The sequence below is a fragment of the Coenobita brevimanus genome, chromosome 59, assembly GCF_032717465.1.
Source record: "Coenobita brevimanus isolate Jiangsu-jjx chromosome 59, ASM3271746v2, whole genome shotgun sequence".
NCBI classification, from domain to species: domain Eukaryota; kingdom Metazoa; phylum Arthropoda; class Malacostraca; order Decapoda; family Coenobitidae; genus Coenobita; species Coenobita brevimanus.
The window spans coordinates 8,249,356-8,273,734 of record NC_137012.1 but is presented as its reverse complement, the minus strand read 5'-3'; the positions used below and the strand labels follow the sequence as shown (position 1 = coordinate 8,273,734).

At 40.5% G+C, this 24,379-nt stretch overlaps 1 protein-coding gene across 1 annotated transcript in view; it reads right to left on the bottom strand.

Annotated features, from left to right (window-relative positions):
* The window catches only part of LOC145402855 (putative glutamate receptor), a 73,702-nt gene extending 63,077 nt beyond the window's left edge, over positions 1-10,625 (bottom strand). The window contains exon 1 of the mRNA XM_080274764.1: positions 9,456-10,625. Within this exon, the coding sequence (XP_080130890.1) occupies positions 9,456-10,625 (1,170 nt within the window). The remainder of the gene's footprint in view (positions 1-9,455) is intronic.
* Positions 10,626-24,379: the final 13,754 nt, after the last annotated feature.

Genomic DNA, 24,379 nt, shown 5'->3' with positions numbered 1-24,379 from the left:
AATTCTAACTACCATCAATGACTGTGTGGAGGTAAGAAAGACTGAATCTACTAATTTGGCCTCTCCTCTGGCTTGCTTTGGCAAAGGCAACTGACCCATGATAAGGCAACCTCCTGTACTCTTGAACTACTCTATTCTTCTTGAAAGTCCTATGTAGGAATCTTCCAAGTAATCTGACCTGACCATCATTTTTATGTGACCCACAGTATCAGATTTCATATTCTGTTTAGCCAACTTTATCCCTGAGCTCTGTAGATGATCAGAGGTTTCCTTCAATCCTTTCATATACACACTTGTTTCCATCGTACCCAGTACAGCTTCTGTTATACGGCATTTATATCTGCCAAGTTGTATTAAAGGTCTAACTAAATCCAAGGATTATGCTTCCTTAGTAGTAAAGACCCCGTAAAGGCTAGATTTAAATTGCCGATAATACTGTAGGTAACCTTAATTTCGCCACAATATCTGCAGAAATGAAGGTTTTCTGCACACCTATATCAAAAAGAGTACATGCTGATATACTTTTGTTTTCTATCATTACTTTCACATCTGCAATAATTGGAACTGCATCTGACATTGTTACCGAAGTACTGTAGTTGCTTTCGCAACTATCGTATTGACGCTTGCGGGTCTATGGACATCATACTTGATCATCCTTTGGCACAAAGCACTGTGATAATTATCTCTCTTGCACTTGAAACAAAGATTTAATTTGCTTTTACAGTCCGTGGAAATGTGTCCTGATTTCATGCAAATCATACAACACCTCAATTCCTCCAGCCTCACTATTCTAGAACCGTAATCAGGATAACTCTGACAAGATACATTGGAATGTTGTTCACTACAGAACACACAGCCTTTCCTGTCCTTTACCATGGAAGTTTTTACCTCCTTATTATCATCAGCTTGTCCATTCCTTGTCTTTAATGCTCTCTCCTCAGACTTTAAGGAGCTAAGAAAAGTGCCAGACTCCTCTTTAGTTACAGACTTAACCGTCACTGACGTAGATTTCCCAGCCAGTTCATTAGTGGTGCTTTTCTTTATTTCAGCCTTCTCTTTACTTTCAGAGGGCATTACTGTTCCTTGTGAATGTTTATACAGTTGCATTAAGCCCTCCTCAGTCTCCTCACAGGAGAAATGATCCTTTTGGTACCAACTATACAAGGCATCCTTGATTCTATGTAGCAGCTTTAAGGATACAGTTTTAGAAAGCACCCAATCTGCTGCTTTTTCATCTTCATAAGTACCTAAAGCGTTTAAATTACAACTCAGTGCAATCCGAAAGTTTTGCAAGGAATCAAAATCCCATGTTTAGATAGCTGCTTCTAAATTGATGTAGCTTTCTTCTTACTTAGTCCAAACGACTTTTTAATTTCTCCTTTGACAGAGGTATTTCCTCTAATACTTTCTTACAATCATTTATAGCTATCGTTACCCATCTAGCCTTACCACTTGTTAGCTTCTTTAACAAGGAAATAGACATTTTGACTGATTTCTTATTTAAGCTTTCTATCTATATATCTATCTATATACCTAGGCTGCTTCCCCCAAGGAAAGGGAGGTAGCTTTAAATTCCTATAATTGCATTCTGTATTTTGATGATTGTAGGGAAGTGTTTTTCCTTTTAAACCTATTTCCTTGGGTCGTTAAACCGCTTGGGTTATGCCTTCGTCCCCAAAATCATATTTCTAATAAACTAATTGCCCTTAGCTCAGAATTAGTTGGTATTTTAATACAGCATTGGACCACCCATAGCCTGTACAACGTAGAAGTCTCCTTTCTTTTGTCCTACATAGTATATGAATTTTGCCAGAACCGCCTCTCTACCATGGTGATTCCAGTGTATATCGTCGGCCTTTAGGGTTGCCTGGAAGAGTTTAGCATTAAAGTGGATAAAGTTCCTTCCTTTACATATTCTCTGCAACTTCCTGTTATTGGCTGTGCTAAATAATTTATACGTGACGTAACAAACTGGTGCACCATATGGCAGGTTTCTAGGCTCAAGAAAGGTTATGGGTAGGCCACTGCGGATTTACATGAACCTTCAATTGCTCCTACCACGGCCAAAATATTTTCAACAGTTTCATTGACTTCCACCTCTTCATAAATGTAATTTCATCCCAGGAAAAGGATAGTACGAGCGTGCTCCCAGAAACCGACCTTGAACTCGTTTAACAACTCGGCACATACCGGTTTTCTCACTCAGGACACCAAAATGTCAAATTGTTTGCACTCTTTTCTGAGGAGTGTTAGTCTAACAACAACAAATACATTTAAATAATAGGAGTCTCTTAGAAAAATTAGAGTATAATTAATACTCTAACTCGCCCATAATTATCCTTTTATTTTCTTGCTAGTCCTGCTGATCTGGCCAAATCATAAAGGTTACTTAGCTACATAGAGTCCGAATAACAGATGACGACGGGCTTGAATTCTTGGTCGGTTTGCCTGGGACTTTCCAAGTGTCCTTGGTGCTACTTTTTACAACATGCAACTTGAACGAGCTTTAGCAACAGTGAAAAATGGCGAGTGTTTCTCCCCTCATAGGATTTAGAGAGGCCAAATATTATGTAATTACAATTACCTAAATACAGTGGTTTACTTCATGAAATTTACAGGGAAAATTCAGCTTAACACTTTAATCTTAGTGTAAATAAAACTAAAGCCAAATATTCACTTTATCTATGTCAAGATATGTTAGACCTTCCTGCTTTTCCCATCAGGATACCACGTCATTCTACCACGCAGGTGCAGTCATGACGATGGAAGCTTCCTAAGTATTTACACATTTTTACAATATGGTTGTCCAAAAGCTTAACCCAATAGCATTTAATTTATTAACACTTTCGATAATTTGGGTAGTGGTTCAAAAGTCGCCTGCTCGTTACTGGATGACGAAGGCTGCGTCGAACCTAATCTCACCTGCTTGTTACTGGACGATGCAAGCTGTGTCGAGAAAATCACCCCTTGATTTTTTTTCTTAATGGAAAGAAAAAACATCGTGAGTTAGTGCATAATTTTTATTCGCCTAACGTTTTTATCAACACCGTAAGTAAGTACAACAATTCGAGATTACATGAATAAAAAATCAGGTAGACAGAGGCATTAATAAAGGCAGGGGAAAAAATATTTTAGCAACAACTTTGGCCGTGTGAAACACCGCTCCCACACTGCAGTGCGATCGTAAGATAATTTCCTTTTGCGAAACATAAAACAGACCCGATTCGTCCTACAGTAAATATTTATATACCAAAATGTAGCTAATGAAAGTTTCTAAAACTCTTTCCCAGTAACAATTACCATAAAACATATATTTCTATGAGAAAACATGAAGGAAAGAAAAAACATCGTAAATTAGCATATAATTTATATTCAGCAAACGTTTTTATCAACACCATAAGCAAGCATAACTATTCGAGATTACGAGGAATAAAAAATCACCAAGATAGAAGCAAAACTAAGGATGTGAGGATAAACGTTTAAGTACCGCAAATGCGGAAACAGGGGAGGTTCTCCCAGCACTTGGCCAAGGCCAAGCTAGCGCACTTGCCCACGGTTAGACGCAGCCTGCGTCCTCCAGTAATGAGAGGGTTAATAATAATTATTATTTACCAGAAGCTAGAGCTAAATCACTGGGTTAAAAAACCGCTAGGATTAGTAATAAACGTTCTCTAGGATTTTCATCTTCCTTCAACTGGGGCAAGCATTTAAAAAAGGAAAGAGTGCAAAACCACACTGGGGAAATATGTTTCCCACAGAGTGACTCTGAACTTGAAGGAAGTGCCCTTAGGAGAGTGCGACGAAATACCGAATCTGCTGTCATTTGCCAAGTCAACATGGAATCGGCACTTCTAATTGGTAAATATTATAGATTTTATCACTATATAGGTTCAAATACACCCAGCTTTATGAAATCCGGTCAGATTTTTGTGTTTAACTTAACTGTTAATAAATAATTAGGAATCAGCAAAAATACGCTAAAGTTAGTGGAAGTGTTTCTCCTTTAGCTCAGCAACTGGCCTTGGCAAACTTCTACTTTGTACAAATATTAATTTAACGCTATCAAGTTGTGTAGATCAGATATTCATTCTCAGATCTTTAGTGGAAAAGTTTCTAGAGAAGGGAAAGAAGTTGTATGCGGCTTTCATGGATTTGGAGAAAGCATATGACAGGGTGGATAGACAAGGATTGTGGAAAGTGTTAAGAATATATGGAGTAGATGGGAAGTTGTTGAATGCTGTGAAGAGTATGTACGATGGTGCGAAGGCTGCACTGCGTGTGGATGGTGAACTAAGTGAATTTTTCTCTTTGAAGGTTGGGTTGAAACAGGGATGTGTCATGTCTCCATGGTTGTTCAATCTGTACATAGATGGGGTAATAAAAGAGGTACAAGGTAGGGTAGTGGATGTTGGAGTGGCCCTGGTGAGAGAAGATAGTGTTTGGAAACTCCCTGTACTGTTGTTTACAGATGATACTGTGTTGTTGAGTGAAGACGAAGGGGAGCTGCAAGGCTTGGTGGATGAGTTTGAGAGAGTGTGTAAGAAACGGAATCTAAAGGTGAATGCAGGGAAGAGTAAAGTGATGGTCTTTGAGAGAGGTGAAGTCAGTGAATGTACAGCGAGGGTGGATGGTGAGGAATTGGAAAATGTGAGTACGTTTAAGTTCTTGGGTAGTGTGATGAGTAAGGATGGAAGTTTGGAGGGTGAAGTGCTTGAAAGGGTACAGCAGGGAAGAAAGGTTGCTGGTTCTTTGAAAGCAGTGATAAGAAACAGGGAAGTGAGTATGGAAGTGAAAAAGTTACTACATGACAGTATTGTGATACCAACTCTAAAGTACAGAAGTGAAGCTTGGACGTTGTCGGAAGGACACAAGTCAAGAGTGAGAGCAGTGGAAATGAGTTATTTAAGAGGAGCCTGTGGAGTACATGGAGAGACAGGCTGACGAATGAGGATATAAAGGAGAGTTGTGGTGTTGATGTGGATATGATAGAAAGCGTTATGAGGAACACACTGAGGTGGTTTGGCCATGTGGAGAGGATGGAGGGTGAAAGACTGACGAAGAGAGTGTATGTGAGTGAGGTGGAGGGGGAAAGAGGGAGGGGGAGGCCGAGGATGAGATGGAGGGATGGGGTGGAGAGGTATATGAGAGAGGGGGGTGTGAGTTGGGAGCAGGGCAGTGAAATGGCGGGGGACAGGGCGACTTGGAGGCGATTTGTTTGTGGCCACCCCAAACGGGATTGAGACGTCTGGCAATAGATAGATAGATAGAAGTTTCTGGGCTGGGCAGATTATGTCTGTGCTAGAGTCAGCCACTCAGGCTGATCCACATCTTTTGCGGCCCGATATTTCACTTTGATCGCTCTGTGTTATTACACTTTTCATTACAGAATGTTGGTTTTGGTGTCTTTTTAAAGCTGAATAGTTGTACTTTATCGTAGTATGTTCATAAAAGGAAAACAAATAAAATAAAAAGTCAAAGTGACGAGTTGAAGTTAGGCAAAAACCAAAAATTTTAAACCTTACTGTAGAAAAACATTCACCAAGAATAAAGTTATAAAAAAAACAAAGCCATGAGTCAGACCAGATGTGCAGTACCGCCACACATAGAGCAAACCATTCCGTGACATCATGCTCGACTCTCTCTGTTATTATGCGTAAATGCGATTTATTGTGAATATTTTACAAAAGTTTCTTAAAATGATGATTAAATGTGTCATCGGAATCTCTGAGGTTGTATTTGAAATGACGATCGAAATAGTCATCTGAATCTCAAAAGGCTAACATGCAAATACATTTATTTGCACTGTAAATCAGTAGTTTTGCAAAACAGAGGTCTGTCAAGGCGTCTTGGCGATCTGAAGTAGAAATACTCGATAACATTACCATGTTTTAGCTCTGAATCCTAATTTTCTATTAATAACTGAAATAAGCACAAATTTTTGACCGGATTTCAGAGATAATTAGGTGTTTATGAACCTATATAGTGAAGAAAATAATATTTTCACAGCAGCAGAGACTGCATGCCAGCACTGGAACTTCCGATGTGCAGCCAGTCAACACGGCTTTCGTTTATTCTTATTGCCTGGTACACAGAGAAATAATTTCCCTGGTGTGTTTTTGTCTGTACTCTTACACACTGGGACGAAACACTAGCGATTACTCCTCTTGTCATTTGGCATTCTTGGAGATCAGAAATAAGCACAGGTTATGCAGACAACACCTAAACAAAGTCGACTATGCTGCCTCAGTGTGAGTAGTGACGTCACGATCAATCAGGGGCCATTTCAGTCAAGTGATTTTTCAATTATCTTTTATTGTTTCATGTATCTGCAAAGTTTTGGGGGGAAAATGGTTGGCATAGTAATTTTCTGCGTATATTTTACCTATAGAAATATCCAACTTAAAAAAAAAAAAGAGACAGGAAACCCGTTTATTGATGGCGTTGCTTGAACAACGTTTATGCTACAGGAATATGAAGCACCCAACAAAAGAGTATGAGAATGAAACATATGGCGTTGCGTGAACAGCTTTAATGCTATAGGAATATGAAGCATCCAGCAAAAGAGTATGAGAATGAAGCATATTGTCTTTCACTTGGGGTGGAACGAGAAATGAGGAAGGCAGGATAAAATGCTGGCTGAGGATTGTCGATGAACTTTTGTTCATGGCCGTACCTACAACGTCCATATTCATAGGGTATATGACAAGTGAGGAGAGTGTACTAAGAAGGTGGAAGGAGTATTTCGAAGAGTTGATGAATATAGAAAATATGAGAGAGGGAAGGTTGGAAGAGCTGGAGGCAGTGAGTTAGAAAGTGCAAGAGATCACCAGAGAGGAAGTGAGGAATGCCATGAGGAGGATGAAGGATGCCACGGCAGTGGGCCCAGATGGTATACCAGTGGAAGCATGGAGGAGCTTAGGAGAGATGGCTGTGAAGTGGTTTACCAGAGTGTTTAACAAAATCTTGGAAGGTGAGAGGATGCCGGAGGAGTGGAGAAAAAGTATTCTAGTTCCGATTTTCAAGAACAAGAGTGATGTGCAGTGCTGCAGCAACTACAGAGGTATAAAGCTGATCAGCCATGCAATGAAGATATGGGAAAGAGTGGTGGAAGCTAGGCTGAGAAAAGAAGTGAGGATCCGCCGAGGAGCAATTTGGTTTCATGCCAGGGAGAAATACTATAGATGCCATATTTGCTTCGAGAATGGTGATGGAGAAGTACAGAGAAGGCCAGAAGGAGTTGCATTGTGTGTTTATAGACTTGGAGAAGGCTTATGATAGGGTACCGAGAGAGGAGCTGTGGTACTGTATGAGAAAGTCAGGAGTAGCAGAGAAGTACTTGAGGGTGTGAAGGACATGTACGACGATAGTGTAACAGCAGTGAGATGTGCAGTAGGAATGACTGAGGGTTTCAAGGTGGAGGTGGGATTGCATGAAGGATCGACTTTGAGCCCCTTCTTGTTTGCAGTGGTGATGGACGGACTGACAGATGAGATTAGACAGGAGCCTCCGTGGACAATGATGTTTGCGGACGACATTGTGATATGTAGTGAGAGCCGGGAGGAAGCTGAGACAGAGCTTGAGAGATGGAGATATGCACTGGAGAGAAGGGAAATGAAAGTAAACAGAAGCAAGACTCAGTACATGTGTGTAAATGAGAGAGATGACAGGGGAACCGTGAGGCTGCAAGGTGTAGAGGTGGCAAAGGTAGATGAATTCAAATACTTGGGGTCAACTGTACAAAGTAATGGAGAGTGTGGTAGAGAGGTAAAAAATGAGAGTGCAGGCGGGATGGAGTGGGTGGAGAAAGGTGACAGGAGTGATCTGTGACAGAAGGGTCTCTGCAGAAATGAAAGGGAAAGTTTATAATACGGTAGTGAGGCCAACCATGGTGTACGGAATGGAGACAGTACCACTAACAAAAAGACAGGAGGCACAGCTGGAGGTAGCAGAATTGAAGACGTTGCGTTTTTCACTAGGAGTGACGAGGTTGGACAAAATTAAAAATGAACATATTAGAGGGACAGCGCACGTAAGTCAGTTTGGAGACAAAGCTAGAGAGGCGAGACTGAGATGGTTTGGACATGTGCGGAGGAGGGATGAGGAGTATGTCGGGAGGAGGATGCTGGAAATGGAGTTATCAGGCAGGAGAAAGAGGTGTATGGATGTAGTGAAGGAGGACATACGGGTGGTAGGTGTAAGAGAAGAAGATGCAGAAGACAGAGTAAGATGGAGACGGGTGATCCGCTGTGGCGATCCCTAAGGGGAGAGCCGAAAGGAGAAGAAGAAGAAGACTGTACTTCCCCCGTCATGGCCTGCCCTTTTTTAATGTCTTTAGACATAAATGATACAAATGGGCATGGCTTTACCTAAATATACGTCTTAATAGCACCTGAACTGCCCAACATTGACCTGAAAATAGAAATCAATTATTGCCTCGCCAGTTCCTGCAATCTCGTCAATTGAGGAGGCTCCCTGACATCTCTTCTTTACTAATTTATTCCCGTATCTGGATCGTTAACATTTTTTTTTTTTTTTTTGTATGTTACTTATGCAGACTATTTAGTATTAACGAAATATGAAAGGCACAGAGAATACTGATATGATATATTCAAATAAATCACTAAGGAAGAGGCACTATTGAATGTTTAACCTGCCAGAGATCTCTAACCCCATTCGGTTTAGTTTAGTCGGACTGGAAAAGTGATTTAAATGCTAACCAAGAATACTCATTCGTTTGTCACAGCTATGGCTCATAGTATTTCATGCAACCATGACACAAAAATCAGATTTTAAGGATGACTCTGTTCCATCAGATGAAAGAAACCGACTATAAAAATCCTCCTAACCGGGTGAGATAATGAGCCTCAGACAAAATACATGCGGTAGGCCGAACTGGACATGATTGATATTAGTGAGCCTGATTGAATAACTACAAAACAAATGAATAGATGAAACAGGTAACAGAACAAAGGATATCCTAAAACAGATGAAAAAACGTAATACATAGCACTGCAAAATAAATGAGAGAATAAAGCTGAAATGACTACAAGTCAGATGATGATTACCAAGCAAATCATCAGAGCAAATCAACAATTTAACGAATGAAATAGATGACACCACAAAATGAATGAACGAATGGAACACATAACAATGCAAAGCAGATGAACGAATGAAACCAATAACACTACAAAACAAATGATGAAACAAATAACACTGCAAAACATAGAAAATAGATAACAGCAAAATTAATAATGAAACAGATAACTGCAAAACATATGGAATAATGAATTAGATAACACTACAAAATATATAGTTTTAATAGATAAGTGATGGGCAAGTAAACAGGAAAAAATAAAAAAAATAATGGTCATGAAATAAGTGACACTTCAAAATAATCCGATTAAATGAATAGCAAAACAGAACAAATTACTGGAAAAATTATATGAACAGCATACCCCGTAAACGATGATGGCAGCGTCTTGAAGAGACATCTGTGTATTAAAAGAGGCAAAACGGTTCACGAAGAACAGTGTTGGGGTGACGATCAGAAGAACTCCACAAACACTTGCCCATACCAGGGCTTGGAACGGATATGTTAGGTTCATCCAGGCAGGCAGAGGAGGGGGTATACGAAGGGCGAATCCGAATCCCTCGTGGAAGTAGGTGGTGGTGCAGTCGAAGGCTTTGAGGCGCTCCTCAACAACAGTAAAATAGTTGATGGTCACGTTCTTCTCCCTTCTCTGTAGTTCCCCCAGAAGACCTGTCCAAGTGCCGTTCTCAAATTCACCCCACTGACAGTCCACAGCCTCATATGCTAAAACGAATGTAAAATCCAGCCAGGACCCAAGACTCTCTAGGATCTTGACGTTTGTACCTTGACCAGCTTTCTCGTCGCCATAAACTAGTGGATAGTCATCCACATCGCTGGCCACGTGCAGAACTTCACCACCAAACGTCTGGAATCTGTCCGGGAACAGGTTGCCTCTCAAAGCAAATCTAGTTTTATTCCAACGACCCATTTCAGTCTTAAAGCGCCGTTTTCCTTCGGGTGCTTCAGAGAAGGGGCTGGAGGTGAAGACGCGAGAAGGAAGGGATTTGTCAGCTGAAACGCTTTCCATGAGAGCAAGGGATGTCGCTCTCTGGATCTGTTGCCATTCCATCAGAGCAGCGGCATCCCAGGACGTGTTTACATTGACAACAAGCATGGTGGTCGGGGCCCAAGCATCCCCCGCCTCTTGAAGCCATGCAGGCAATGCACCAGTCAGTAACAATATAGCACATTGACCACTGCAAGTAGACGAGAGTGGCAGCTGCTCTTGCCATGGGTTCTGGACTATTGGGTATGATAAAAACAGTGGGTGAACATTGTCAGCGTGATGTAGTTCCCGCAGTAGTTGATCGAGAGGAAATATCTGGTCGACAGAAGAGTCGACCAGGATAACAATCCATTGGTCACTCAACGGCCCTTCAGCCACCTCCACAATATCATCTAAAAGCGCCAGGGAATGTGGGTCAGGCTGGTGAAATAACCCAGATCCGGCCATGAAAAACGAAGCCACAGTAGCGGTGTGGGTGAGTGAAGCGAAGTGCACAGCAGTCAGTACCGTCAGTGTACGTGGAATCATTACTTCTGACTGGTCCAGCGCGTATAGCTGACTGAAGGAATCCTGTTATCCAGCGTCGCTCCCCCTCACGCTTCAGAAATATACCTGCTGCTGGCACCGGTGCTGCTCGTGCGCGGTTTTGGTTCTCTCAAGAATTGATTTTTATTAACAACAAATTTCATAACAACACTTTTTCAGCGATTTACACCTGAACATATTTTTGTATGTTACCTATTCAAACTGCGTCGATAATAACACGACACAGATACCAGTCAAGATAATTATTAAACCTGTAAGGCAGAGTTGTTACAAAGCCTCACATGCCACTTTGAATTATGGCCTTGGCACATCGAAATTCCATAATTATCACGTTCCTATATTTAACCTCTTCAGGCCCAGGACGAATTCTTTACTCATGTTACTTACAAACGATTTTATTCAGCTTTGGAGAGAATAGGGGACTGATGTAGTTCTCTCTCTCTCTCTCTCATACCTACATGTCTGTCTGTCTGTAGCCAGACCGTTTATTGAAATATGTTCGAAAAGGACGAAAATCTCCAATGAGGTCACGTGAACGAGCTATAGTGTAGATGGTCCACTGCGACAAGTGGAAATGTTGGGTGGGAGAGAAGCAGGACTGAGTCTGAATTTCTTCATAGAGTTTGAAGAAGTGACAGCCGAGACAGTTATCTCTATCTACCTATCTATATACCTGGGCTGCTTCCCCCAAGGAAAGGGAGGTAGCCGAGACAGGACGACACACTCTCCATTTACTCATCCATTCAGACACATTCATTCACATCTTAGCCCCAAAGGGGAGAACGGACAGATCCTCACCGCACCACACCGCACAAGGGTCAACTGCCCAATGCAATCAGTGACATCCGCAGCAGGGCCCGACAGCAGAACTGGTTTACCCCTGCCACATCATAACAGACCCATCCCCTTACCCGCACCTGACCTGACTAGCTGATCAGACCAAATGTGGGAGAATATCCCCTCATGGCTGCGTCATCACTTATTCATTCACAACTTCTCTCCATTTATTTCTGTCACGCACAGCCACTCTTCCTTGCTCAACAGACATCCCTCTCGCATCCAGCGCTCTCTTCACACTGTCCAGACAGTTATGCCTCAGGAAATTCTCTCCACCTCCTCGTGTCGCAACCTGATTGCCTACCTCCGAGAGAATTACGTCGTCCTACCCAACCACTGATTGCAACATTAGTGCTGTAGGACGGCGTACTTCTTCCAAAGGTTACCAATCAGGCTGCGGCACGAGAGAGGGAGAGAATTTCTAGGGTCAAAAATGTCTAGGCTACACTTCACATTCTCTGAAGATGGGTTCTGTGTAGTCCCGAAACGTTAGAGAAAATATAGAAGTGAATCTCTAACCAGACCAACATTGAGTACTATAATGTCAATATTTCATTTGTGCAAATCGATCTGGCTCGGTTTGAGAGAGAGAGAGAGAGAGAGAGAGAAATCTTGTAGTAAGGAGTGACTTGTCTGTAAAACTGCCCATGAGTTGTAAAGTGTTCATAATGTGTCAGATGAACGGGAGAGTTGACATTGGTCCTGTGAATGATATAATGGGGTCGCTGTGCAGTGCCGAGGGAGAATGATTATCGAGATGACTAAAGGACATTGGTCAGAAAAGGAGTTGATGCATTTGTATTTCATAATTTTTAACACAAAGACGCACACATATGGTTCAGAGGAAATGGAGAGTCTCCTGAAATGAACATGTCTGACCACATGCTTGTAGAGAGAATAATGCCATTGTTGATACGAGGGTGATGAAACGGTTAGCCGATCCTATGATTGCACGGTTCAGCTGAGAGAGAGAGAGAGAGAGAGAGAGAGAGAGGCTAGCAGGTAGGAAGAAAGGTACAGTTTGGAGAGAGATGAAGTTAAAAAGGGCGGTGGAGGATGGGAAGATGATGCAGCCAGAGTCGATGGAAGAAAGGGACGCAAATGAAAGATGATACACTGGAATTAAGAAGCATACGAGGAGACTTGCAAAGAGACAATGTGAAGTAAATGACGATCTTGGAGGAAAAAATAAAGCAAATTTCTCTGAGAGGAGGAGACTCGTAAAAAAAAAAAAAAAAAAAAAAAATAGCGAAAATTTAGAAATATAGTTGGAAAGATGTGCGAGTGGAAGCGATGAAAATGGAGGGATACTAATAATTAACATAATAATAAATAATAAAATAAATAATATTTAATAAGGGGCAGATGAATTTTGAAATGTTGTTGAATGGAAATGATGACAGCAGAGGGTAGAAAACATGACTGATACTGCCGGTTTGCACAGAAAGTTCAGAGTGCCCAGGAATGTAATATTGGCTGAAGAGTAGAATGCTGTGAATCGGCTGAGAAACAGGAATGCAGCAGGTGTATGTGCTGAGATAACTATGTGAGGCGAAGAGTGGATGGAAATGTTCATCAAATATATTGTAAGAAAATACGCTTGTATGACTAGAATGCATATTGAGAATGGAAAAAGACTACGGTTCTTCCCCTCTATAAGAATAAAAGTGAACGAAGTCATTAGTGTGGCATAAGTCTGTTGAGTGTTGTAGGAAACGTGTATGGAAAAAGTATTGTAGAGAATATAAGGAGTATGTCGGATTGCCTGCTGAGTGAAGAACAAGGTGCTTTTAGGAGTGCTAGATGATGTGGATCAATATTTTTAATGAGGCAGTTAGTGGAGAATGCTTGTGAGAAGGACTGTATAGCATTTATGGCATTTGTAAATTTGGGAAAAGCATACGATAAGGTAAGTAGAGAGGGTCTGTTAAAGGCTTTGCGTATGTATGGTGTGGCTGGTTAGTTGATCAATGACATTAACAGTTTCTAGACTGCTAGTAAATATAGCGTCCGTAAAAGTAGGTGGGCATCTAAGTTAGTAGATTAAGATCAGTGTTCAGTAGGAAGAGGAAACACGGTATCGTGACTAACGTAACAGATTTTACCAGACGTTTCGACATTTCCCTAATGTCCTCTTCTGCGATCTAAAATGATAAAATTATTGAAATTACTTACATGTAAATATCAAAGTGCTTTAAAAATACAGCAGTAGAAAATAAGAGATTTAAGCTATGATTAGGGCGTAGGAAGATACAGTACTGTTAAGTTGGGGTTTGTGCAATATAATATACAAGTACTTTAAGATTCTTACAATATCACCTTTATGACGAGTATCACACTGAACACTATGTTCACTCACAGTTGAATAAGGTGATGACTGAAGCCTACGACCGGTTCTCCCAGACTGACACATATGTTCGGCGGTGTGTGTTTTGAAAGCACCTAATGTACTCCCAATATATCCTGTTTGGCAACTAGGGCAGGTAAATGAGTAAACTACCGACGAACGCAGGTCGATTGGCAGAGAGTCCTTAAACCAAAACAAACACCCAGTTTTGAAAGAACTGAGGTAGACGAACCGAAAATCTATACTAGGGTAAAATTTAGATAAACTCTCGAATAAAGTTTGCTTTATGTTCGCTGAAATCTCTCCTAGATAAGGTAAAATTAAGTAGACTACCTCATTATTCACTGTAGGCGAACACTGTTTGGGTTCGTATCTATTGTTCAGGAATATATTCACCATTTTATCAACAAATGTGAACTATAACCATTATTCACAAATATTTCCTCCGAAGTGTTACTCCACTATGAAAAAGGGCGTATGTAGATGACAGACAAAATGCTCTGTGAGTAGAGTCTTTACAGATCTGATCCTGTATCTGATATGACTGAAACTAAAAAAGCCTGTGCCCAAACCTGAAAACGTTGCCTTGAGGAAAATGGAAAAAAGAAGCTTACCATTGCTTTTCGAAATCACCAAATCTATAAAAAGAAAGTTGATTATTCTTCTCCGTCTCTAGTGTGAAGGATTTTTTTTTTTTTTTTTTTATGCTGTCTGTTGAGGTACTGTAAGACTTTCAACGCATGTTCTTTAACTTTAAATATTACGAGAGTGTCATCCACATACCTCGCGTATAAAATGGGTCTAAAATCTAACGGACATGCTTTAAGCCACGTTTTCTCATGCAGCGGAGAAAAATGTTCGCTAGTATGAGTCCTAATGGTGAACCCATTGCTACTCCATCGCTACCCCTAAAATTCATCATGGCTGCCTACAACACAGCTTCTTTTAAGTTAGAAAATTTTCTTGTCCCATTCTTAACTCCTCTTACGAATAACGAGTTTACACAAAAGAATTCGTACGAATTGACCACTTCCCTGTCCGACTGTCCAATATCCGAGTCTAATTTTTCCGTGTACTGTAGTTTTGACATTGAATCTCTTTTTACTTGTCTGCCATAGAACGAAACTATAGGTATTTGTTTGTATGTATATCAGGGAATAGATATTTTTAATGGTATGACCAAATCTGTTTTTAAGGAGCTATTATCACTTTGTGTAAAGATGTTCTTGTTGCATTTAATGAAAATTTTTATAAACAAGTTGATGCGGCAGCGATGGGTTCACCATTAGGACCCATACAAGCGAACATTTTTCTTTGTTATCATGAGAAAACGTGGCTAGAAGCATATCCATCAAATTTTTGACCCATTTTTATATAGGAGGTATGTGGATGACACTCTAGCAATATTTAGAGTTAAAGAACATGCGTTGAAATTCTTACAATACCTCAACAGACAGCATAAAAACATTTCCTTCACACTAGAGACGGAGAAGAATGATCAACTTTCTTTTATAGATTTGGTGATTTCGAAAAGCAATGATAAGTTTCTTTTTTCCATTTTCCCCAAGGCAACCTTTTCAGGTTTGGGCACAGGCTTTTTTAGTTTCAGTCATATCAGATACGGGATCAGTGCTGTAAAGACTCTTCTTCACAGAGCATTTTGTCTGTCATCTACATACGCCCTTGTTCATAGTGGACTAACATTTCATAAGAAATATTTGTGAATAATGGTTATAGTTCACATTTGTTGATAAAATGGTGAATATATTCCTGAACAATAGATACGAACCCAAACAGTGTTCGCCTACAGTGAATAATGAGGTAGTCTACTTAATTTTACCTTATCTAGGAGAGATTTCAGCGAACATAAAGCAAACTTTATTCGAGAGTTTATCTAAATTTTACCCTAGTATAGATTTTCGGTTCGTCTACCTCAGTTCTTTCAAAACTGGGTGTTTGTTTTGGTTTAAGGACTCTCTGCCAATTGACCTGCGTTCGTCGGTAGTTTACTCATTTACCTGCCCTAGTTGCCAAACAGGATATATTGGGAGTACATTACGTGCTTTCAAAACACGCACCGCCGAACATATGGGTCAGTCTGAGAGAACCGGTCGTAGGCTTGTCATCACCTTATTCAGCTGTGAGGGAACATAGTGTTCAGTGTGACTCTCGTCTTAAAGGTGAATATTTTAAGATACTTAACAGCTGCTCCAGTGACAGTGTAAGAATCTTAAGAGTCCTTGTATATTATATTGCACAACCCCCAACTTAAAAATACTGTATCATCCTACCCCCTAAACATAGCTTAATTATCTTATTATTTTCCACTGCTGTTTTTATAAAGCACTTTGATATTTATATGTAAGTAATTCTAATAATTCTATCATTTTAGACCACTGAAGATGACATTAGGGAAATGCCGAAACGGCTTGTATTAAAATCCATTATGTTAGTCACGACACTGTGTTTACTCTTCCTCCTGAAGATCCGGTTCCCCAGGAACGAACCAATATCAAATAAGATCAGTGTTAAATATGGGGGCATGGGGGCTCTGCGGTAGAGAGCCTGACTCTGGTCCGAAGAGTTGAGTTAGCGACGCGCCCAGGTAAGCTGCCATGCCAGGAGAGGTAGCTGTTCTTTCACCTAGCTAATTGTAGCAGCCGTGGCTAAATGGATTAGAGCGCTCTGACCGAAGGGTCATGGGTTCAATTCCACCCAAGGATCATTGGTAGACATCAGGAAGGGCATCTGGTCATAAAGTGCTACACGCTCCAAACCTTAAGTCCTCTACTCGGGGACAACGCCTTAGCCCTTGTCGACAAAAGAGGTCACGGCGTAAAACTCTCTCCCTATCTCTCTCTCTCTCTCTCTCTCTCTCTCTGTATAGATGGATAGATAGATAGATAGATAGATATAAATAGATAGATAGATAGAAATATATATATATGAGAGAGAGAGAGAGAGAGAGAGGGGTAAAGACTCGTAACGGAGAGAACGTAGGAGTTGCTAAGGAAAAGATGACTGTCTTACGTACGACATGTTGATGACAGCAAATAGTGGACAAGAATTTGGTCGAATAGTGCAGAGTTTTCTGGATGTCTGTTAGCGCCGTGTCTCCAAAGTATATAAAGGTAAGAGTAAAGTTATGGTTGTTGAGAAAGAAGATGACTCCCAGCGTGATTCTACCGCGAATTAAAATAAACCTGAACTAATAGAGTTTTTGTATTTTGGTGCAGTGATACAAAAGAGGGATAAATTTGCAAAGAAACTAGATAGCAGAGTGGCAAAGGGACGGTACGTGGCTGATGCTATGAGGGCCTTGATAAGAAGCAGAGGTCTGAGTGTGGCGGCTGCAAGAGGCTTGCATTTAGGAATTTTAGAACCTACATTAATGGACGAGTGTGAGGCAATGATGCGGTATGAACACGAAAAGCTAAAGGTAAGAGCAGGGGGAATTGGGTTGCTGCGGAATGTGCGTGGAATGCAGAGTGGATTGAATAAAGAATAATATGATTAGTGAGAGATGTAGAGCAAGGAAATCTGTGGATACCAGAGTCGAGGAGAGTGTGCTGAGGTGGGATCTTCATATAAAAATAAAGGATGTGAAGGGAGTGAAGGAAAGAGAACTACGTGAGTGAATTTGAAGGTGTGAGGAGGCGTGGTAGGCCAAGAGGAAAGTGGATAATTATGGTAAACCGGTGTGTGAGAAAAGTATCGAAGGTGTTGAGGCTGGGGAACTGGCAGGGGATCGACCTACTAGGGTAAAAGTAATCCTGTTGTTTTTAATGCATCAAAGACTCAATTCTTACATCTATCAACCCGACAAAATCTTCCACAGGAGTACTTTTAATAATATCCAGCTCAGTTCTGCATCATCCTTAAATATTCTTGGGGTTTCGTTCTCTCGGGACTTATCTTGGAAAGATTATATTACTGTATATCTTTTGTAAAATCTGCTTCCATGAGATTAGATGTGCTAAGCCGACTCAGTACCTTCTTTACCTCTGCACAGTGGTTGACTTTATACACGAGTTTTATTCGCCCCTGTATAGAGTACAACTCCTATGTGTGGGGAGGCTTCCCACATACAGCTCTTCTCAATAGGGTGGAGTCAAAGGCTTTTCGTCCCATTAGCTCTCCTCCTCTTACTAGCTCCCTTGAACCTCCGTCTCTTTGCCAAACTGTTGCATCTTCATCTCTTTTCTGTAGCTACTTCAATGGTCACTGCTCCTCTGAACTGTCTGCCTGCATCCCTCCACCTCTACAACGGGCGCGTACCACCCGTCTAGCAACAAACTCTCATCCCTTTTCTGACCAACTCATTATTGCAAGAGTTAACCATTACTCCCAGTCCTACATTTATGCAACAGGTCAGTTCTGGAACTGTCTTCCTCTGTCTGTATGTCCTACTTCCTATGATCTCCAGTCTTTAAAATGCAGTGTGTCCAGGCATCTCGAAATGAACGAATCTTGAATGTGGCTCTCTTTTGTATTGTTTTTATTTTTTTCTTGGAAGGAACTGTTTGTGGGCTCCTGGCGTTTGGTTCCTTATTCCTTGCATTTAAAAAAAGGGAATAATTATAACTGGGAAGTGTATGATAAGGGTTTGAGACCCCTTTTCTTTCCTGATGTAATGATAATCGTCAGAATGACTCTGGTTGATAAATGATAAGAAGCACGCAAGTGCAGATGTGTATTCCTGTGAGCTGGTGTCAGCATTGTGGGGACTTAAATGATGAGTGACTGGCAGTGCGGCCCATCCGCTTTGGCATGCTTTTGATTAGTATTTCTATCTATCTATTGCCAGACGCCCGTAAAGGGTGGCCATTTGACTCTGAGTTATTCGTTTTACGGGGAGGGGCACTAACCCTCCTCCAACGCACTTGCTGACATGTAGAGAGCACATATGGTTTGGTTATATGATTGCCACCCAGGGTTGTAAATGGTTTCTTGGCTTACAGGAAACCATTTGGCTTGTCACTCAATGTAAAGCCACCTGTAAAGGAAAGAAATGCAATAAGAAGTGACAGGAAAGATGGAAGAAATAGGTTGAGAGGAGGGTAGGCACAGAAAAAGAATGATACAGGCTAAGGAAGAAGTAGGCAGCATTACATCAATTGAGTGGATGATGGTCGCCACCACCTACCACTATTTTTTTTTCTTAGGACCCTACCTCACCTCATCCTTGGGTGGCGAAAGAGATCTGGATAATGAGAAGGATGAGGATTATTTTTATGATGACAAAAAAAATATATATATATATCGGCAAAATCTTACGTTCCTCCTAACACAGTAATTGCTTATAAAATAATTTCCGGTATTTATTTCATGCTACTACAATAAATACCTATAAAATGTTTGGTAATATTTTTACTTTCGCTATCACAGTAATTGCCAATAAAACTTGCGGCAATATTTAATTCTTGCTTCCATAGTACTTGACCATTAAACGAATGTCAATATTCCATGGTGTTGGGCGGGCGGCGGGCAAGCCAGTAATGGAATATAAAAAGATCCATTATAACTCAGGCTTCTGTCTCGACATGTCCTCTTGTCCTTTTAATTCTTGCTCTCAATGAACGATATTATTTATTCAGCATTTTAACGACCTAGGAACTAAGGTGCCTTGATCGGTAGCTTATTCGTGTCCCGATGCGTGTGCCCCGGACATAGGGTTCAAACCTACACTGTGTTGAACTTTAAAAGGGATACTGGTAGTATTTCCTTTCCTGTGCTTATAGATGTGCACACCCGACCTATTCTGTGCTGGTTACATGTACACAGACTAATGTATACAATATTGATGTTAGAATACTTCAACGTTCACATGCGTCATTCTTCCTACAGACAATCGTTTCCAACCCACAAAGCAGATGATGAAGATAGGGCCATAAATGGTCCAAGAAATGACTTTGGTTATTTGAAAAAGAAATTATTCTATCATGTCTAATTTTTATTCTGATGAAGCATTAAGCCAAATCGTGTTTCCAACATTTCAAAACGAAAAATGTATTGTTATGCCCCACAAAATTCATATTATGTTTCTATATAGCTTAAAATGAACATTAATCAAAAATTTACAAATATCAAAACGCCTTGGAAATACCAACCTTACGACCAATACGTGAGTGAAATTCTACCTATATATGACTAAATTGTACATCCATAAAACTGTACCAAACCAAAATCACGTGTCTTAATTAGGTCTAAATATTGTTTAAAAAACAAAAAATTAATATGAAATTACAGTTTCATTATGATGAACATTCATGTTGTGAGGCAGTATGTTAATGGATGCTTTATACCTTCCAAATCATGCGTGTAACCAAAATACTACAATAATATCTTTTAACCTAGCTAGAATTATTCACTGAAGTCATTGAAGTGTCCAAATTACTATAAATTAATTACACGAGAGATATTTCTCTGAGACTCAAATAGCAACTTCCGGAAACATAGAGGCAAACAACTGCGGCATGTCAAGAAATGTTAAGCTTATGTATACAATTTTTCATGAGTCAAGCAAAGAACGACATTAATGCACTTTGGTCATCAAATTACTAAGCATGTGTGTTAAACATTCACGTCCCCTGCAAATGCAGAAAATTGTGCATGGCAAATTGGCTGCTCTGCAATCACAGCGGACTGTCTGGCATGGTGCATCTTCACTATTGCAGCCGCACTGTATTAACTTTAATACACTCTCTGTACTAGAGGGACATCTGGAGGCACTGTTATAGCATCTAAGGACTTGTTTGCATTATCCTTTATCCATCCATAACTTTCAACGTCCACACTTGGGGGATGTGGGCCCTTCACTGATTTCCAAATGCATGCTTGGTACGGTAGTATTTACGCTTAGCATTCTCTGCAAAGGATTCATTCGTGGATGGTAGAGAGTTAAGATTTGGTGTGGTTGTACTTCCCTTGCCAAGCTTTGATAACCAAAGAGTCACACGAGCCTCTGACATGCTGTCACAGTGTGAAAGTCCGTAACATGCAACCATAATTTCGTGGCTTGTGTTATGGGGTGTATATTATGGTGCACTCTTAACCCTTAATTAAGCACCAAAAGGGATAAGATAAAGTTTAAGAAATCTAACTTAACTTTACTGTACACTTTAACATACACAACCAAAGAAGAAACCAGGGTCCGTTTTACAATAGGGGAGGATTCATATAAGCCTCAGGATACAAATATAAAACAAGTTATTTCTTACTTAACCAGAATACACTCAGTGGAAGCTAAGTACTCACAAAGCTCGAGGAAACGTGGAGACTTCGAAGGTTAAATCCAAATATAAATCACACACTAGTGTAAATGGAGGAGTGAATCAAAAAATGGGAAATTCTTCACAAACAGTGTGTTTTGTAATCAAAGTCACGTATTGAGTAGTGTTGGGGAAAAGTGCAACACAATGTGACAAAAGTGTAACGTGACAGTAGATGTGTACAAATGTGTACAAATGACAAAATGTGTACAGGGATGCGTGTACAAAATGAGATAAAAATCTGTCTCTTCACACTTTCCTGGAGCTTATAAAGGTTACTTACTCCGCCTTTCTCAGCTAATTAACCACTAGGCTGTCTTAAAAATAATCTCTGTCCATACAGAAACATTAGAGCCACCTGCTACCAATAAGGGCCTCATACACTTCAGACAGAACCAATTGCGTGCCATCAAGAACGTGACGAAAGCGCCATTTAGGCCTTTAATTGGCAAACATCCCTACTTTTGCTCCTCCCACATTGTGTCACACCCACAGTTCAAGGACAAGAGGAACTTTCTGCATAAATTGTGAGAAAAACAACTGGTGTCTTATCAGTTGAGAAGGCAAAAGTGACCGCTTGGGTTTACCCTTACAGGCGGCAAAACTGATAAGTAAAATGATTTACTGTTCTTGAGGCTCGCTTCTATCTCCTTTCATTATCATCCTATTTCTATTTCGCCCATTCGCTACTGGGGTAACTGCGCCAGTGACACTTGTTTCACCACATCTGACATTGGTGCACGAGTGTCGCCAAGAAGTGACAACGGTAACCCAGAACGCAATGCTTTTAGCACAGCATCTTTCTCAATATCACAGACTGATTCTTGTGGAGTAGTGAGATTTCTGATCATCTACCCCTTTTGTATCTGACTTAATACTTTTAACAACTTTGGACAATACATCATTAATCTCATCTTAGTGGTCATCAACCAGTGTCATAAATTTTGATGCTTTACTCCGAAAGATGAATATGCTAGATAAACCTGAAGATTTCAATATTAGCAGGTCTTCACCAAAGTATTCCTTGACTTTTTGAATTACAAACCACCTTGACATATTTCAACCACCATATGCTCCATATGTATCAAATAATTCAGTAGAATTCCAAACACGTGTTTTGTCTTCTGTCAAGAAGTGAAGAAAAGATATCAACGCACCATCGTTATCACAGTTATCAGCACTGAATATTCCAGCTGATGCTACTGAATTTGGTGACATGAATTTCGACTTGAGGTCTACATGACATCTTGCATCAGCTGCATGGAGGTCACTGACAGCTCCCTCCAGATGAAGTCTAACATCAGCAGCCCAATCATTATGTCTTTCTGTACAGTACAGATGTTGAGGATGAAATCTTTGAACGACTTTTTTTTCCTTGTCCCAATAATTTCACGACACATATAAGCTGGTCACCATCTTGAGGGGTTTTTAGGATCTTTAACGAACAATCTTTACCAAAAAATATGTAGTGCTCAGGGAATGAAAACTGCTTATCCACCGAGAGTCTTAATCTTTTTGGTAGACCTGATTCACTAAACGCTTGCTTTTTGTTTCTCTTTAGGTGGTTTTGTATGTGTGTGCATGACGAATATGAGGAAACGCATGACTTGTGGCACAGTATTTTGAAGGTCTCGTTTGTGACCATATTTTCTTTAAGATGATCTGCTCTCCCATCATTGTAAATTTTACTGCACCTAATTATACTGCTAATCCTACTGGAACGACATTCAGTCAGTCAGTCTTGTTTATCACACCAATTGTATTTAAATGCGAACTAACAGAGGCGGTCAGCCATTATTAATCCCTGCGATATTAAGCATTCACCCAGCACGACATACTACATACTACTCTCCCACCAAATCCACCACCATGCACTACACGATAACCTCTGCCTGAAAGTTACATTCAGTTAGTCGATAATTTATGGAGTAATCAAACATGATGTTCTTGGACAATCGCATTCATAATTATAATGCCTGTAACTTTTCCTTTTCGTCTGCAGAAGTTACTATGACGATGAAAGCATTATTAATACTGCCACTATCAGTCATTACCAGTCAGTATACACGATGCCTGAAAAAAAACAGCATGTATTAGCAACACAAAAGTAAGATAAGTGTACAAGAATAATGAGTACAGCAGAAGCAAGCATGCAAAAATGCAATTAGCCAGTGAAGCGAAACCATTATTTCGCCATTTCAGTTACTAATCTGATTTAGATGACTGATGAGAAAAGCATTTCTATAAACAAAATATTTTCATTGTCAAGCTATTCATGGAAATAATGGAAACTGTACCATTGCTGTGCATTTTGTTAGATTTCTGAAGCATCACTTAAGCACAGTTCGTAATTGGCGGCCATCTTGGACGCCGTCTTAAATTACTCAAAATGCACAAGGGTGACAAGAAGGCACCCGGCAGATTCTTTTTCTACACATTCTTAGCATTCAAATGACACCAAGAACGAAACTATAGACGACATTTGAAGGTACCCCAAAAAATCTTGATTTGGCTGCCGGACTATTAAGTTACCCTTCTCTAGCAGTCCACCATCCTTTCGAGTGATGGAGAGAGAGAGAGAGAGAGAGAGAGAGAGAGAGAGAGAGAGAGAGAGAGAGCTATGGAACAATTGTACAATCGGGCAGCAGATCCATCCAACTTCAACATATCGGTGCCACCGCCTGAAGGCGTCCCTCTCCATCACAAGACAAACCTGTGTTGAAACATACAACAGTTCATTACAACCATAATCCATTTACCTCTATGGCCATCAGTTCCACAGCGGCTAGGCTATCCGAGGGTGTTTTATTCATGGGGCGAGACGGGTGTAGATTTGACTATGATGGAATAAGTTAACGATCCATATTGCTGCTGGAGAGGGACGCCCTCAAGTGGTGGCACCGATTTGGCTGGGTGGAGGAACTGAACGGCTATACAAACATCCTTATACCCCCTCCCTGTCCCTTGAATGGTGGATGGTGGGCTACATAAAATGGGCAAGTGCAATCCATTGAGTTTATGTCCAGATGAGCCTGAGGTTACAACAGTACAATAACAACAACTTTGGTGTAGGAGAGGATATGGTAGTGGTGGTGGCGCATTCAGTATCAGGGCCATAAAGTAATTGGCTTTGGACATTTCGTAACACCTCTTCCAAAGCGATATATTTCACATGTTGCACCTTGGCATCTTTTTATACGTTACTGAAGTGAATTATATTTGTAAAAAAAAATATATATAGTTAACATAAAAGATTTAACTGAGGTTTAACAGGCAGTGAA